Genomic DNA, 15521 nt, shown 5'->3' on the forward strand with positions numbered 1-15521 from the left:
CAGCACCAGTCCTTCCAATGAATATTTGGGGTTGATTCACTTTAGGATGGACTGGTTTGATCTCCTTGCAGTCCAAGGGACTCTCAAGAGTCTTCTCCAACACCACAGTTCAAAAGTGTCAATTCTGCAGCACTCAGCTTTCTTTACAGTCCAACTCTCACATCCATACATGACTACTGGAAAAACCATAGCTTTGACTAGATGGACCTTTGCTGGCCAAGTGATGGCTCTGCTTTTTAATACACTGTCCAGGTTTATCATAGCTTTTTTTCCAAGGAGCAACCGTCTTCTAATTTTATGACTACAGTCACCATCCGCAGTGATTTTGGAGCCCCAGAAAATAAAGTCAGTCACTGTTTGCATTGTTTCCCCACCTGTTTGCCATGAAGTGATTGAACCGAATGCCATGACCTTAGTTTTTTGAATGTTGAGTTTTAAGCCAGCTTTTTCACTCTCCTCTTTCACCTTCATCAAGAGGCTTTTTAATCCCTCTTCACTTTCTCCCATAGGGTGGTGTTATTTGCATATCTGAAGTTATTGATATTTCTCCCAGAAATCTTGATTCCAGCTTGTGCTTCATCCAGCCCAGAATTCCACATGATGTACTCTGCATATAAGTTAAATAAGCAGGGTGACAATATACAGCCTTGACGTACTCCTTTCCCAACTTGGAACTGGTCCATTGTTCCTTATCTGGTTCTATCACTTCTTGACTTCCATACAGGTTTCTCAGGAGACATCTTTTTAAGAATTTTCCACAGTTTGTTGTGATCCACACACTCAAAGGCTTTAGTGTAGTCAATGATGCAGAAGTAGATGTTTTTCTGGAATTTTCTTGCTTTTTCTATGATACAACAGATATTGGCAATTTGATCTCTGGTTCCTCTGCCTTTTCTAAACCCAGCTTGTACATCTGGAAGTTCTCAGTTCATGTATTGTTGAATCCTAGCTCAAAGGATTTTGAACATTACCTTGCTAGCATGTGAAATGAGCACAATTGTGTGTTAGTTTGAACATTTTTTTTGGCATTACCTTTCTTTGAGATTGGAATGAAACCTAACCTTTTCCAGTCCTGTGGCCACGCTGAGTTTTCCAAATTTGCTGGCATATTGAGTGCAGCACTTTCACAGCGTCATCTTTTAGGATTTGAAATAGCTCAACTGGAATTCCATCACCTCCACTAGGTTTGTTCATAGTGATGCTTCTAAGGCTCACTTGACCTCACATTCCGGGATGTCTGGCTGTAGATGAGTGACCACATCATCATGGTTACCTAGGTCATTAAGACCTTTTTGGTATAGTTTTTCTGTGTATTCTTGCCACCTCTTCTTAATCTCTTCTGCTCCTGTTAGGTCGATACTATTCCTGTCCTGTACTGTGCCCATCTTTGCATAAAATTTTCCCTTGGTATCTCCAGTTTTCTTAAAGAGACCTCTAGTTGTTCCCATTCTATTGTTTCCCTCTATTTCTTTGCATTGTTCACTTAAGAAGGCTTTCTTATCTCTTCTCGCTATTCTTTGGAACTCTGCATTCGTATCAGTGTACTTTTCTCAAAGCTGATCTTCTTGGTCCCTCGAATTTATCTTTTTTATATATCCCATTCACAAGAAAATGAAATTAGTCTTCAGTATTTTTTCAAATACTGTGTCGGTCTTTTTTCTTATTTGGATCTTTAATCTGTATCAAATTTATGGTGTGTAATAGAGGTCAGACTTTATTGACTATCAAATAGATTGTCACCTGCAGGAGCCCAGAAATAATGGAAACTTGCCTTTCCTGACTTCAGCTCAGCACCAAACTGTGTCCACAATCTCTAAAGACAACGGGACACCTCTTTTGGTTTCAATGACACTGAACTTTGTCTCCCCTCCATGACCCAAAATATTAATATTATATCCTTAATTGCCTCAGAGGACTCGAGGCATCTTTATTTCTCTGTCCTTTTTTCCTACCACCTAAGCCAGCTACTCGCATATATTAGGTTGTTCGTAAGTGTTTATTGACTAACTGGGATGTGAGGCAACCAATTGTTAGTACAGTTTTGACAATTTCTCGGAGTCCTAGGCTCAAGTAGTCTCCAGTCTTTTTTCCAGAGAAATGTTCAATCAGATTTCATATCAATTTTAAAAGACACATTATTTGTTTTTTCAAATTTAAGTCTAATTGGTTTACCATGTTATGTTAATTTCTGCTGTACAACAAAGTGACTCATTTATACATTCTTTTTCATATTCTTTTCCACTATGGTTTATCATAGGATATTGAATATAGATACATGTGCTATATACAATAGGACCTTGGTGCTTATCCATTCTGTATATAATAGTCTGCAACTGCTGATCCCAAACTCCCAGTCCTTCCCTTCCCCACCCACCCCCTTGGCACCCACAAGTCTGTTTCTGATTTGTAAATAAGTTTATTTGTGTTGTATTTTAGACTCCACATGTAAGCGACATCATGTGGTATTTGTCTTTCTCTTTCTGACTTACTTCACTGAGTATAATAATCTCTAGGTCCATCCTGCTGTGAATGGCATTAATTCATTCTTTTTTATGGCTGAGTAGTGTTCTGTTGTATATATGTATATATTGTATATATGTATGCATGTCTATCTTTATCCATTCATCTGTTGATGGCATTTCGGTTGTCTCCATGTCTTGACTCTAGTAAATAGCGCAAGCGCTGCTATGGGCATTGGGGCGCGTGTACCTTTTCAAATTGTAGTTTTGTCTGGATATATGCCCGGGGATGGAATTGCAGAATCATATGGAACCCTGTTTTTAAAAAGACACTTTATTTGAAAAATCCCTCCAACATCTAGCCCAGCCTGCAGATGCCTCGTCAAGATGCAGGCGTGCTCCCTGTGTGTCTGGCTGACTGGCCCTCTTCAACCCCCTCTGTCTTCTCTCCAGCTGCTCGCTGTACTGCAAGCCCCAAAGAAATGGCACCCATTTCACTTAAAGCAGCAGACATGCCTGACTTGTCCTGTTACTTCCCAATGAGTAAATAACATGGATAATTCATTTCATCCTTTATGGAGAACTTTAGGGCGGCGAGGGGAAAGCTCCAGCTTGATCACTAAAATGAGTTTTACACCATTTAGGTGAATCTAAATTGTGTCATAATTTTGTCATCAGCCTATAACTTGTCAGTCATTAGTGGCAGCAGTAATTTATTTTTCTTCTGCACAAGTCTTAGAGCTTCCACTTACTAGATTTACTAAAACAGAAATAGCCACTTTATGCAAACGTTTTAATTAATTTTAAATAGAAGCTTGGATGTATAGTACCATGCTCCTTTAAAGCCTTAGGAAGAGGGAAGAGAGACAGGGACATAAAACTTTCCACTGTGGTTCCAGAACCACCTCCCACCCACAAGCAGGGGAAGAACAAGATGAGATCTTTCTGTTAGTATTATTTGGAGCTGTGGTGGTGGTGGTGGTGGTATGTGTGCCTTTGAGACCTGGGAGTCAGTGTGGTCACTCAGTTTGGAATGTCACAGGGAACATCGATTGATTTCTACTCCAGGTGTCAGCTACTGTTTTGAGTCCTCAAAGATCTTCGCACACGTACTGCTCCCAGCGACTCAAAGAGACGGGTTTTTTGTGGGGAGTGTGGGTCTCAGAGAAGTTTGGGTAATCTTGTCAAAATCCCACAGCTGGTAAGTGATGGGTGAGGATTTGAACCCACGTCTTTCTGGCAGCAAAAGCGTTGTTCTTTCCACTTAACTGTTCCATATCACTTGCAGGCAGGTGGAGCAGAAATATTTGTCCTATCACTTGCAGGCAGGTGGAGCAGAAATATTTGTCCTATAACTTGCTATAAAAAAAAAAATCTTGTAGAATTAGTGAGAGTAAAACTAGTAAGAAAAGTTAGTAATGCAGAAGGAGGTCCCTACTTCATGTGCAGCCTTCCAGGTTAGGATCAGGCTGAGCCTTCCATACTGGGGTGCTCTGGGTTGAATTATGTCTGAGGATGAGTCAGTTACCCTGAGGGAAGGAGTTCTCTCTGATGCAGGTCAACAGTGACTACCAGAGGGGGCTCATCTGGCATTTGCACTCTGTCCCATGGCAAACGGGTTATTAGAGAGCTTCATGCTTCTTTAGCCTGCCTTCTATTTTTTTTTTTTTTCATGTAACATCAGTGGAGCCTGTCAAGTGTCCTGCTTTCTGAAGAACATCACAGTGTTTTGCATTTTTTACCACCCTCCTGGTGAGCATGCAGCAAACATGTTGAAGGAAGGCTGCTTTTAGAATGTAGAGAACTCTCTGACCTGACTGTTCTCCCTTTTTTTCTCCCTGAGAAATGTAAGTAGGTCACATTTTAAACCAGGCACCTGGTTTTAAATAAATCCATGCTTACATTCTAGAGAATCCAATGTTTTTCCACCACCTTAGAGTTTTTGCAAAAGAGAAGCTGTTTCAATATGAAATAAGAAAATAATCCTAACTTTATTTTTCAATTGATAAAGACAATAATTTTTTCCTCTTTGCTTCTTACCCTCTTCCACCTTTGGGGTGGAAGGAATGTCCAGTGGAAGCCCATTGGTGGTGATTTAATGTAACTTTCTCTGCCATCCAGAACTAGTCTAATATATAACCCTCAGGTCAGAAACAGCCCTTGGAAGCTCATCCCACTAGATACTCACACTTCTCACTCTTTTCCCTCTTGAGTGTGCATGGGTGGCGGGGGGTAAGAAATGGTGCTTATTCAAGTTTTCCCACCAGGAGATATCTTCAGTGTTACCTAGATCAGAAAGGGCAACTGAGTTTTCTCTTCTCCTCCTGCTCCCAAGTCCCAGCCAGGGCCGCTACCTTGAAGGTTTTCAGGCTTTTTCTAGACTCGGGAGAGCAAAATGCTTTGATTCGTCTCTGCAGAGGTGCAGGAAGGGAGAATAGTGGCCCATGGGCACTCAACGGCCATCCCTGACCTAGAGCTTAGCGTGAGTGTATCCTGGGGCACTGACATGGAACCAGTGTACTTTGTCCTGGAAGCCCTCTGCAAACTTTGAGAAGCCCATCATTTCTCATACTTGTTCATATTAACACAGTCTCTAATTTTGAATCTTGGGTTCCCTGATATAAAACTCTTCCCTCTACTCTCTCTCAGACAGTCAGCATGGGTAGAAACTCTATGGGTCTCTCCACTCAAGTCTCTTGGAATAGAAGGCAAGTTCTCAATATTTAGAGAGATTTTATCTAAATTTAACATGTAACTTTGATGTTCTCACTTTTGAACTCATTCTTCTTTTCTGGTATTAATAGAGTCATAAGGATAAGAATTCTACTGGAAATGGCCATTTTTTTTTCCACTTATTCTACTACAAAGCATTTGTTGGGCAGGGGAGGAAATAACCCCTCCGTCGTATGTCAACTGTTGCGATGTTTTTGTTTCACATCAGTTTATAATTAAGGTCAATTACCATCAACACACCCTTCCCCAGAAAAAAGGCATTGTATGTACAACATGAGGTCCATTCTAGAAATTGTTCTTTCCACACCTTTCATAAATGGCCATGTAGTGCTTGCCCACACCCCCACAACTTGGGAATCCCTGAATGAATCAAGAACATAATAGAAATATTTACTCAAGCAAGCTAACATTGATGAATGTAGCACTAGAAGGAAATCAACACTGATAACCACAATCTTGTCCTTCTGTAGTTTACTATATCTTTGGGAAATTAAACACTCACAGAAGGAGAATGAATTACTATAAAAAATAAACAACATGACAACAAAGGGGGATTGATAAGGTGAGTGGGGCCATTATTATGGAGTGATCTAATTAGATAATGGAATCACATCAGGGGATGGGGAGACCATTCCAGTTGTACACACATATGTGACTGCAGAATTCTTGGAGCCACGGCATCACAAATCGCAGGTAAACCAGGAATCACTAAAAATACCTCTGTAGGTCATTTCTGAAGGTCTCTAGATGCCAGTTCCATAACCTGGAACAGTGTCCTCATTTTAGGCTCACACTAAAAGCCAGGTTCTTCTAAGAGATTCTTGTCCACAGAAGTAGATATAATGATATGGTCATCGGATTAAATCCACCCATTTCTGTCCATTTTAGTTCACTGATTCCTAAGATGTCGATACATTCACTCTTGCCATCTCCTGCTTGACCACATCCAATTTACCTTGATTCATAGACCTGACGTTCCAAGTTCCTATGCAGTATTGTTCCTTATGGCATTGGACTTTACTTTCTAGCACCAGGCACATCCTCAACTGGGCGTCATTTCCACTTTGGCATCTTCATTTCCACTGAAGCATCTTCATTCTTTTTGGAGCCATTAGTAATTGCCCTCCACTCTTCCCCAGTAGCATATCGCACACCTTCTGACTTGGGAGGCTCATCTTCTGGTGTCATATCTTTTTGCCTTTTTATACTATTCATGGGGTTCTCGCAGCAAGAATAGTGGAGTAGTTTGCCATTCCCTCCTCTAGAAGGCAAAAGAAGAAGGGGGTGGCAAAGAATGAGATGGTTAGATAGTGTCACCAGTTCAATGGACATGAATTTGAGCAAACTCCTGGAGATAGTGAAGGACAAGGAAGCCTGGCGTGCTGCAGTCCACGGGGTCACGAAGAGTCGGACACAACTTAATGACTGAACAACAGAAGGCAGGTTGGAAATTCAGATTCTTTACAAACTGATCCTGAAGTGCAAAGCCCAAAGCCTGAAGTTGACCACTAAAATCCCACTCTTAATGACCTCCAAAGGAACAGTATCAGCATAATTGAAGCCAAACTGGTGAGAATTGTTGATAATTCATACCAGGCTATCCCCTCTGATTGTCAGCCTTCTTCCTCTCAACAGATGAAAGAGGGTCCCTGCTAGAGAACTGCTAGAGATTTCCTGTCTTTAGCCTGCCCTCCAGTCCTTTTTTTTTTTTTTTTTTTTTTTAAGGCCAGGCATCTTTCCTCTTTATTCTTTATCACACATTACCCTTTGGGGTCGGCAGTTATTTCTTTGTGGTCTAGATAAGGAAAGTGAAGCATAGAGAGGTTGTGTCTCAACACTGGCCCATCCCCTTCCTTTTTAATGAACATAAACTTACCAGGAATAGCAGTTGACTAATCTGAAGGTACAGAGAAGGCAATGGCAACCCACTCTGGTACTCTTGCCTGGAAAATCCCATGGGCGGAGGAGCCTGGTAGGCTACAGTCCATGGGGTCGAAAAGAGTCGGACACGACTGAGCGACTTCACTTTCACTTTTCACTTTCATGCATTGGAGAAGGAAATGGCAACCCACTCCAGTGTTCTTGCCTGGAGAATCCCAGGGACAGGGGAGCCTGGTTGGCTGCCGTCTATGGGGTCACACAGGGTCAGACACGACTGAAGCGACTTAGCAGCAGCAGCAATCTGAAGGTAAAATATTCAGCAAAATGGGTCCCGATTCCCCTTACCAACAACAGCAACAATACTTGCTTGTCCTTGGGTCTTAGTTAAGGGCACAGCTTAAGAGGTGAGGCAACCTGATTTCCCATGGGGCCCCCTACTGTTGAGTTTTGTGATTTCAGCAAAGTTCTTTCCCCAGTCTGAGCTTCCCCTATAAAATGGGATTGTGATTCTAACTCCACCTCACTGGGTGGTAATGACGATTCAGCAGTAAATTGTACCTAAAGCATCTTATGCCATGCCCAGAGTATAATAAGCATTCAGTTGATGGTAACTGCTTTTATTAGTAGCATTTTAAAATTAATTTTTATTGGAGTATAGTTGACTTACAATGTTCTGTTAGTTTCTGCTGTACAGCAAAGTGAATCAGTTATACATATGTCCACTCATGTTTAGATTTTTTCCCCATGTAGATCATTACAGAGTATTGAGTAGAGTCCCCTGTGCTATATGGCAGATTCTTATTAGTGATCATTAGTAGCATTTCTGTGGTGGTGGTGATTGTTTATTTGAAAATTGCTCTGCCAAGTCCATGGCCCAAGTCCCCAGCTCAGAGCAGTACAGGCAGAGCTGAGATGCCCAGCGGGCTCTGCCTTCTTAGACTGACACAGTTCTTCAAGCTCTGGACCCCCTGACCTGGTGCTCTGTCTTCGCTCTTTGCAGCCGCCTGCCCCGTGCTGTGCAGCGGGAATGGACAGTACTCTAAAGGGACGTGCCAGTGCTACAGCGGCTGGAAAGGCGCAGAGTGCGACGTGCCCTTGAATCAGTGCATTGATCCTTCCTGCGGGGGCCACGGCTCCTGCATTGATGGCAACTGCGTCTGCTCAGCCGGCTACAAGGGCGAGCACTGCGAGGAAGGTAAGCCCAAGGGCTGGGCTGGTGTCTGCAGGTCTGGACCTATGCTGATGAGCCTAGTACTGGCTCCCTGTTTTGCAAAGGAAAGAAACATTTTACATTTCAAACCCCTCAGCTTCGATGGACTTCTTAAATTGTAGAACTTTAGAGAGTGAGCTTAAGGGTGGCTCTGAAAGGCATGGTCTGTTTTCCCCTTCTTTATGATAATTAGCTCTTTTTCTCTTTCTCCTTTGTTTTTCTGTCTTCTCTCTCCCTCTACTTCCTTCCCTTCCTGCTCTTTCGTTTCCTTTTCCTTCCTTGCCCTTCCCCTCTTCTCTTTTCTTCTGCTTTATTTAAAGCTCTCTACATTGAGAATTATGCTATGCATTAAGAACAAACAAGAATCCTTAATTCTCCTCCCTTCCCCAAAGCTTTAAAAAAAAAAAAAAAAACTGTTCCTGGTAATCTCAGATATGTATATGTCTGTGTAAATATTTCTGCCAAAATTCATATTCATTAAAGACAGTCAGGCTTGAGAGACAGTGGGTACCCATGTCGTTTAGAGACACCATGTAGAGCAAACGATCCTGGTTACCTACAGTCACAGAGACAGAGGAGAGAGGGTGTGCAGTGAGAAAGCTGGGATTTGATGAGTCCTGAGGAGCTCACTCTATGCTTTGAAGTGGCCTCTAGCACATGGCGGGGGAGAGGGGAAATCAGAGGATGTAATCAGCTAAATCCAGTTTGACGAAACATGATCAGAGATCAGGCTTAGAGATTGAAAAAGGGAGGTTTGGAGGAGAAAATGCAGGAATACAGGTAAAGAGCTCCCCTCTGGAGGTGTTCAGAAACAAGCTCTAAGTCGTCCTCGTTACTCCAGTTGGTGCTTCTAAAAGTCATTTGGTAGCCAAGTGTTGGGACCTGTATGGCAATGGAACTCAGCCAAGCTGCCTGTCAGCCTTCCCCTCTGTGTTTGCCCTTCCAGACTATGGGCTCTAGTTGGCCACCTATTGCATCTTCCCATATAAAGAATCAACCCCAAGTGGTAGGAAGGTAAAAAAACCCTTCTTCTCAGAACCTCACCTGCTCCTCAGCCTTTGCATTGGAAGTCTTCAGCATCTTTCCACTCAGTCCATCTCCCAGCAAAATGTCCCCATGCAACCCAAATGGCTGTTTCTCTCCCATCCTCCCAGTGGAAAAAATCAGCATCCACTCGCCCAACAAACTAAGGGGAGGAATGAAGCCCATTACCTCCCCCATAGGAAACAGCTTGAGATGACCACCCAGGATGTCTCCCCGGAAAAGATCCTTGAATGTCAGGCACCCATGTACTCTCCCAGCGTCTCACTGCCAAGCTGATTAAGAATGGACCTCAGATGCCACGAGGTTCTTAGATGCAAGTGGATCTGTTCTTTCATCCTGTTATTTCACAGATCTCTGGGTTTTTGTACAAACTCACGAACCATTACAGCCCTCACTACAGAGGAATGACAATGGCTTACCCTTAGAAACACATACAAAAGCTCGCCTTGTAACATCTCCCATTTCATGGTTTTTAGAACTATTTCCACAAGGCTCTGCTTCCGTGACAGTATTCTAAGATTTTCCAATACATCAGTGCTGGTGCCCTTAGTGGGACCCAGAAGTGTGACCCCCCGCCCCAGGTCATCACTTACTCAACTCTCTCTCTCTTTTTTCTTCTGTTATAAAAAGTAGGCTTCCTCCCTCTGTCTGCATCATAAAACCAAATTGGGAGTTTGGATGGAGGAAGTGCTGATTTAATAAAAAGGTCAAAGTTCTTAAAGATAAATGGACTGCAGGAGGCAAAGCTTCATTTTGTGAAAACATGGGAGAAGCCAATAATATGACAAGAAAGGTTAAAACGACCTTTTGCATACATCATTTGGCAAGAGGGTAGTGATAGAACCATGGCATTGCCCGTCTTAGAATTTTTTCTGTCCAGGAAGGCTTGTGTATATCTGTATGAGTGGAATTTCAAGTAATTTCTCAACGTTCTCACTGTCCCAGTTGGTCTTATTTAAATGTTTGGAATGAATTAAACATCCAACAAAACAAGGAAGTCACGTGGATCATTATGAGAGGATGACGTTTCCTCTATTGATTTCTGCTACCCCAAAAGAATGAACCGAAATGATTCATATGCTGTTTTCAAAACAGGAAATGGAATCAGAAAGCCTGGATCAGCACTTTTTCTTCCATTTAGCTTTTTTTTTCTTTGATATTCATCATAGCCATAACGTTCAAACAATTTACCTGAAATGGCCATGGCAATGAAATCAATAGCTGCCATCCTCTGTTTTTGCTGCCTAAACGTTGTTGTACTATTAACAAATTTGCACAAGAAAACGGAAGGACAGATTCGTGAGGCTTCACTCAATGATATCTGGGGGAGTGGGAAGGTGATGAGAGAGGAATTGACATATTAGTTTCAGTCAGCCATGTTTTCATGTCAGTTTCATGGTTGAGTCATTTTTCAATGACATTTAACTTCATAAATGTAATTCATGGTTCTTCAGGGGTTTATAGTACATATTGTTTGTAAAACTCCTTGACCTCCTTTTTTATCCTTAGGGATAAAAATTGCATTCACAATCCTTTTTTGTCAAACCTACAGAGGGCCCAAGACTAAATGAGTTCTAATGATTTCAGCTGCCAAGGGGCTGGCGGTATAAGGCACATGGTACTTAGCTGGTAAAGGCCACTGTCCCCCTTTTAAGTATAACACTGTTTCTATTTATAAAGCTTCGTAAAATGCCAGCCTCCCTCCTGCCTGCTGAAGACTCTAAGGACGTGACCACAAGACCACCTTATGAAATTGGAACCAAATTTAAAATTCTCAGTGAAACTATGCCCCTTAAAGTCTGAATTTAGTTATTCTATCGGCTGCTGTAATTATGTAGCACAAAGGGCATATTTACTGGTCTCAATGACCAGAGAAAGGGTTATCTCCCATTTCTAGATACAACAAATGGTTCTTTTGATGACATTCCACTCCAAGGCTAATAAATCTCAGTGGATTTTCCTCCTTCCTCCACACTGTAATTCAGGATAGAGCAGAGAAAACTAATTTAAATCTGGAAGAAAAGTGCCATTTTCCTTCTTTCTTTTTTTTTTTGGTATATTACTTTTTATGTCATCCTTTTAAGAAAATGATCATATTACAGTTTTTTCAGTTTTTTGAAAGCTCCTAGCTCTTGGCACCTCACCAAACATTTTAAGTGGCTAATTATAGATGGGGAGTCATTATTGAGGCGCAAAGCACACGAGGTATTTTCATGTACTTGTTGCTTTCTCTATGTCCGAAATGAGGACAGAACTTTGGGGTTTTCTTTTATGAAAAGAATATGGACAAGATTGATGCTTAATGAGTGAGTTCATATTTTGCAGATTCCAAGTTGCACTACATTCTTCCCCAAAGAAAGATGTTGTTGGCACCCTTCTGTCCTTCTTGTCAGTTAGTCCTTCACACTGAAAATTTGTCTCATTAACAATAATGCTTACGACGAAGTCTGCCATTCATCCTCTCAGCAGATGTGTATTGAGCATCTACTATATTCCCTTGACTGAGCAAGGCATGAGCTGTCAAGGGCATTGCACAGCCTCTTTGTGAATGTCTTCTGTGTGCTGGAACCTTTCAGTTCATTTACAGCCAGATGTGCTCCACCCGACTGAATGGAGCAAATTAGAAAGTATCAGAAAGGGTTGATGTCGTCAGGAGTAATAGTCCCCAAGAGAATGAATTCAGCCTGAAAGTGGTTGTAACCAGAGCAAGTAACATCATAAACATCTCTAAGTGATAATAAATCACTGAAACGTACCTTTCTGAGACAGTATTCCTGATTGAAAAAAAAAAAAATCAGTGGCAGCTTTTGTTTCCTCGTGGCTCAAATAATTTTGAGCTGATTTACATAAATAGTATCTTCCTGAGAAGGTCCAAATGCGATCCTGAGAAACATCTCTTAACACTGAAAATTCTTACTTTTTACCTGAAGGGAGAGGTACTCTTTGGAAGCTTCATGGAATATCATGAATTCAGTTAAATCCAAGTTCCGCGAGTCTGATGTCCCCCAGAATGAAGTAGTTTGGATAATCTAAATCATGCCATATTTGGAGCTGATGCACCATCAGTTTTAAAATAACACCATTACTTTGTATATCATAAGAAAGAAAAAGAGCTACTATACTACAGCAAGCTAGAACCCCATCTGAATGTCACAGTGAGCTATTTAGAGGACAAAAACCTTATTTCAGTCTTGGCACTGGGAAAAGAGAGAAATCAAAATCTTCTCTGAGAATCTGAACTACAAGATGGCACACATTCATACAAGGGACTGAATGACACTATCAACGTGGCCTGAAAAACCTCAAGAAAAGGGTTTAAGTGATCTCAAGCTGGCTGTGCCCCCAGATGATGGCAGAAGCAAATGATTTAATCTATGCCAACAGACCTGATTTCCAAGCTGTTAAAATGAGCGAAATGTATGTCTTAGTCAAATAAGATTATAAGACACCCTCCCTCCATTGCCATGATCCACAAGGCAACATCTAAGCTTCTTGCAAGATCACTATTCACCACTCAGACCCCACAGTGTGCGGTGTTCTTTCCTCCAAATGCCACTGCATCATTTTCTAAGAATACCCAAGGAAGCTGGTCTTCCTTTGAAAAGCTGTGTTTACCTACCTGTAAGCTAAATGGAGAGGGGGCAGGAGGGCTTCCTTGAGGGCTTCCCTGGTGGCTCAGACAGTAAAGAATCTGTCTACAACACAGGGTTCTTGGGTCGGGAAGATCCCCTGGAGATGGGAATGGCTACCCACACCAGTATTCTTGCCTGGAGAATCCCATGGACAGAGGAGCATGAAGGGCTACAGAGTCAGACATGACTGAGTGACTAACACTTGCGCTTCACAAGCTAGATGGATGTCCTAGTTTGGGGTCACATTCTCATACAAAAAGTCCTGTCCTTGACAACTGGCCTTTGCATCTCATTCCTCTCCTCATTCTGAGTTGATTCCAGAGTAATAATCTTCAAGTTACTACTGGGTGTGTATCCACTCTGATTACTGAGATAGCCAAGCAAGCAGACCATGAAACTGGCCAGAACAACAGTGACCAGAATCTGACCATTAATTTGTCTGAGTAACCGTCTGTGGAAAGGTCAGTGACACAGCCAGAGACTGCCCCATCCAGTCCACTCATGACTATGTGTAGGAAGATGACCCCTTTGGGGTCATTTCCATACCCAGCTTCACTTTCTCTGGGCTTCCCTGGTAGTTCAGACAGTAAAGACTCTGCCTTTATGTGAAGGAGAACCAGGTTCGTTCCCTGGGTTGGAAACATCCCCTGGAGAAGGAAATGGCAACCCACTCCAGTATTCTTGCCTGGAGAACCCCGTGGACAGAGAAGCCTGGCAAGTCCATGGGGTCGCAGAGTCGGACACAACTGAACAACAACCACTTTCGCCTCTTCCATCCTGTACATTTACTAACTTCTTGAGTAGATATGTGCTCAGAGAGTGAACACTAATTTTAGACTTATCCTAAGTGAAACTTAATTAGGAAAGTGACTCATGCATGAGTCTCACTGGTTTTCTTTTTCATCTTTTGGTACCATCTGAAGTCAAGTATTAGTGAAGTTAGACTGAGCCTCTCTACTTTTCTTTCCAATAGTGGGTGATGTTTGGGTTTGGTGATGCATTTAAAGATATCACCAGCATTCATGGTCCAGTCTCAGAAGCCCCGATGTGGTTCAGTTAAGATACTATTACTTATAACCTTACAAAGCTCTCAAAGTTGGATGACACAACTCTGTATTCAGTTCCTCTAATTCCTCTTGAGAAATCTCCCTTTTTCCTTTACATTCTCTTCAAGTTTGAGATGTAGTGTTTTAACAAATCAAAAATCTTTCATTCTGTATGGGTCTTCTTCAAAGGGCCGCATAACTCTTACTGGGGCTGCTCCATTTTCTTGCAGGTGGATAGGAACTGGTGAACCACTGGTCTGTTCAGCTCTCAGCTGGTATTTCATGTCCCCGCCCCCATGAGTAATCAGTACTTTTCCCCTCTGTTTTTTTCAGTTGATTGCTTGGATCCTACGTGCTCCAGCCATGGGGTCTGTGTAAATGGAGAATGCCTTTGCAGCCCTGGCTGGGGTGGTCTCAACTGTGAGCTGGCGAGGGTCCAGTGCCCAGACCAGTGTAGTGGGCACGGCACGTACCTCCCAGATACTGGCCTCTGCAGCTGCGATCCCAACTGGATGGGTCCCGACTGCTCCGTCGGTAAGTCCAGAGGTTTCCTCCTCACTTCCCCCAACGCTCACACCCTGTGTTCCTTCCATGAGCCCACAAAGATGGGAATCAACTCTTTGCACTTAGCTTGGGAGGGAGGGACTTTAGTCAGTTGCATAGTACCTTTCTTACTCTGTTCTCAGCCCTGAAGTCTTGGATCCTTGGGAAACAAACAAACAAATCCACATAGGTTCTTGTGCCTTGTTGGTTTCATCACCACAAATGGATGAGGGGCCCGGGAGGGACGCTTCTATTTGCATTAGAGCTTTCTTATGTACACTCCCTAAAGGTACTAGAAAACAAAACCAAACAATTCAGTCCCAGACAAACTGAATGGAATGTCCTATAAAACAGAAAAGAGGCTCCCTCGGGGTCCTGGGTGAACATGTTATAAAGCTCTGCAATACTCTAGTGACAGGAAAATAATGAAGTTGTACCATACACTTTATTTTCCTAAAATTAAGAGTACATGTCTTCCCTCCCAAGTGACCTTAAAAAGGAACGGTTCAACAGTTCAGGCCAGTCCCCACCTCTCCAAGAACCGTTCCATTCACACTGACAGCACCTATCCAAGCAAGCCATCATCTTTCCGCCCCCTTCCTGTGGGTAGTGAGACAGCTGTCAGATTGCCATGGCAATCAGAAAGGGAACCTATGTGAAGCTTTGCTACAATGGGAAAGAAGTGAATATTTCATTCCAGAAGGAAAAAAAAAGGAAGATTCCATTAAAATGGGCTATGTTGGGTGTCTTCTCAACCCACTCGTCTCTGGCTTCAGTTCTGAGACTAGTGGCCCAGGACAGGTGCTACAGAGGATGGGGAGGGCGGGGCAGTCCTAGATCCAAGGCCCAGCTGTGCGGCCGACTTGCTGTGTGACTTGGAGTGAGTCACTGACCCTCCTGGTGTGGCTTCCCCTCCCCGGGCCTGATGAGCCATGCCTCCCTCCGTAGTCTGTTGTAAGGATGAGTGTCTGGC

General features: G+C 42.7%; 1 protein-coding gene across 3 annotated transcripts in view; it reads left to right on the forward strand.

The window, feature by feature from the left end:
- The window catches only part of TENM2 (teneurin transmembrane protein 2), a 762206-nt gene that overhangs the window by 582311 nt on the left and 164374 nt on the right, over positions 1-15521 (forward strand). For all 3 annotated transcript variants that reach the window (XM_059888816.1, XM_059888817.1, XM_024995296.2), the window contains 2 exons: positions 8074-8268; positions 14339-14539. In XM_059888816.1, coding sequence (XP_059744799.1) covers positions 8074-8268; positions 14339-14539 — 396 coding nt within the window. The remainder of the gene's footprint in view (positions 1-8073; positions 8269-14338; positions 14540-15521) is intronic.

This window comes from Bos taurus, chromosome 7 (genome assembly GCF_002263795.3).
Source record: "Bos taurus isolate L1 Dominette 01449 registration number 42190680 breed Hereford chromosome 7, ARS-UCD2.0, whole genome shotgun sequence".
NCBI classification, from domain to species: domain Eukaryota; kingdom Metazoa; phylum Chordata; class Mammalia; order Artiodactyla; family Bovidae; genus Bos; species Bos taurus.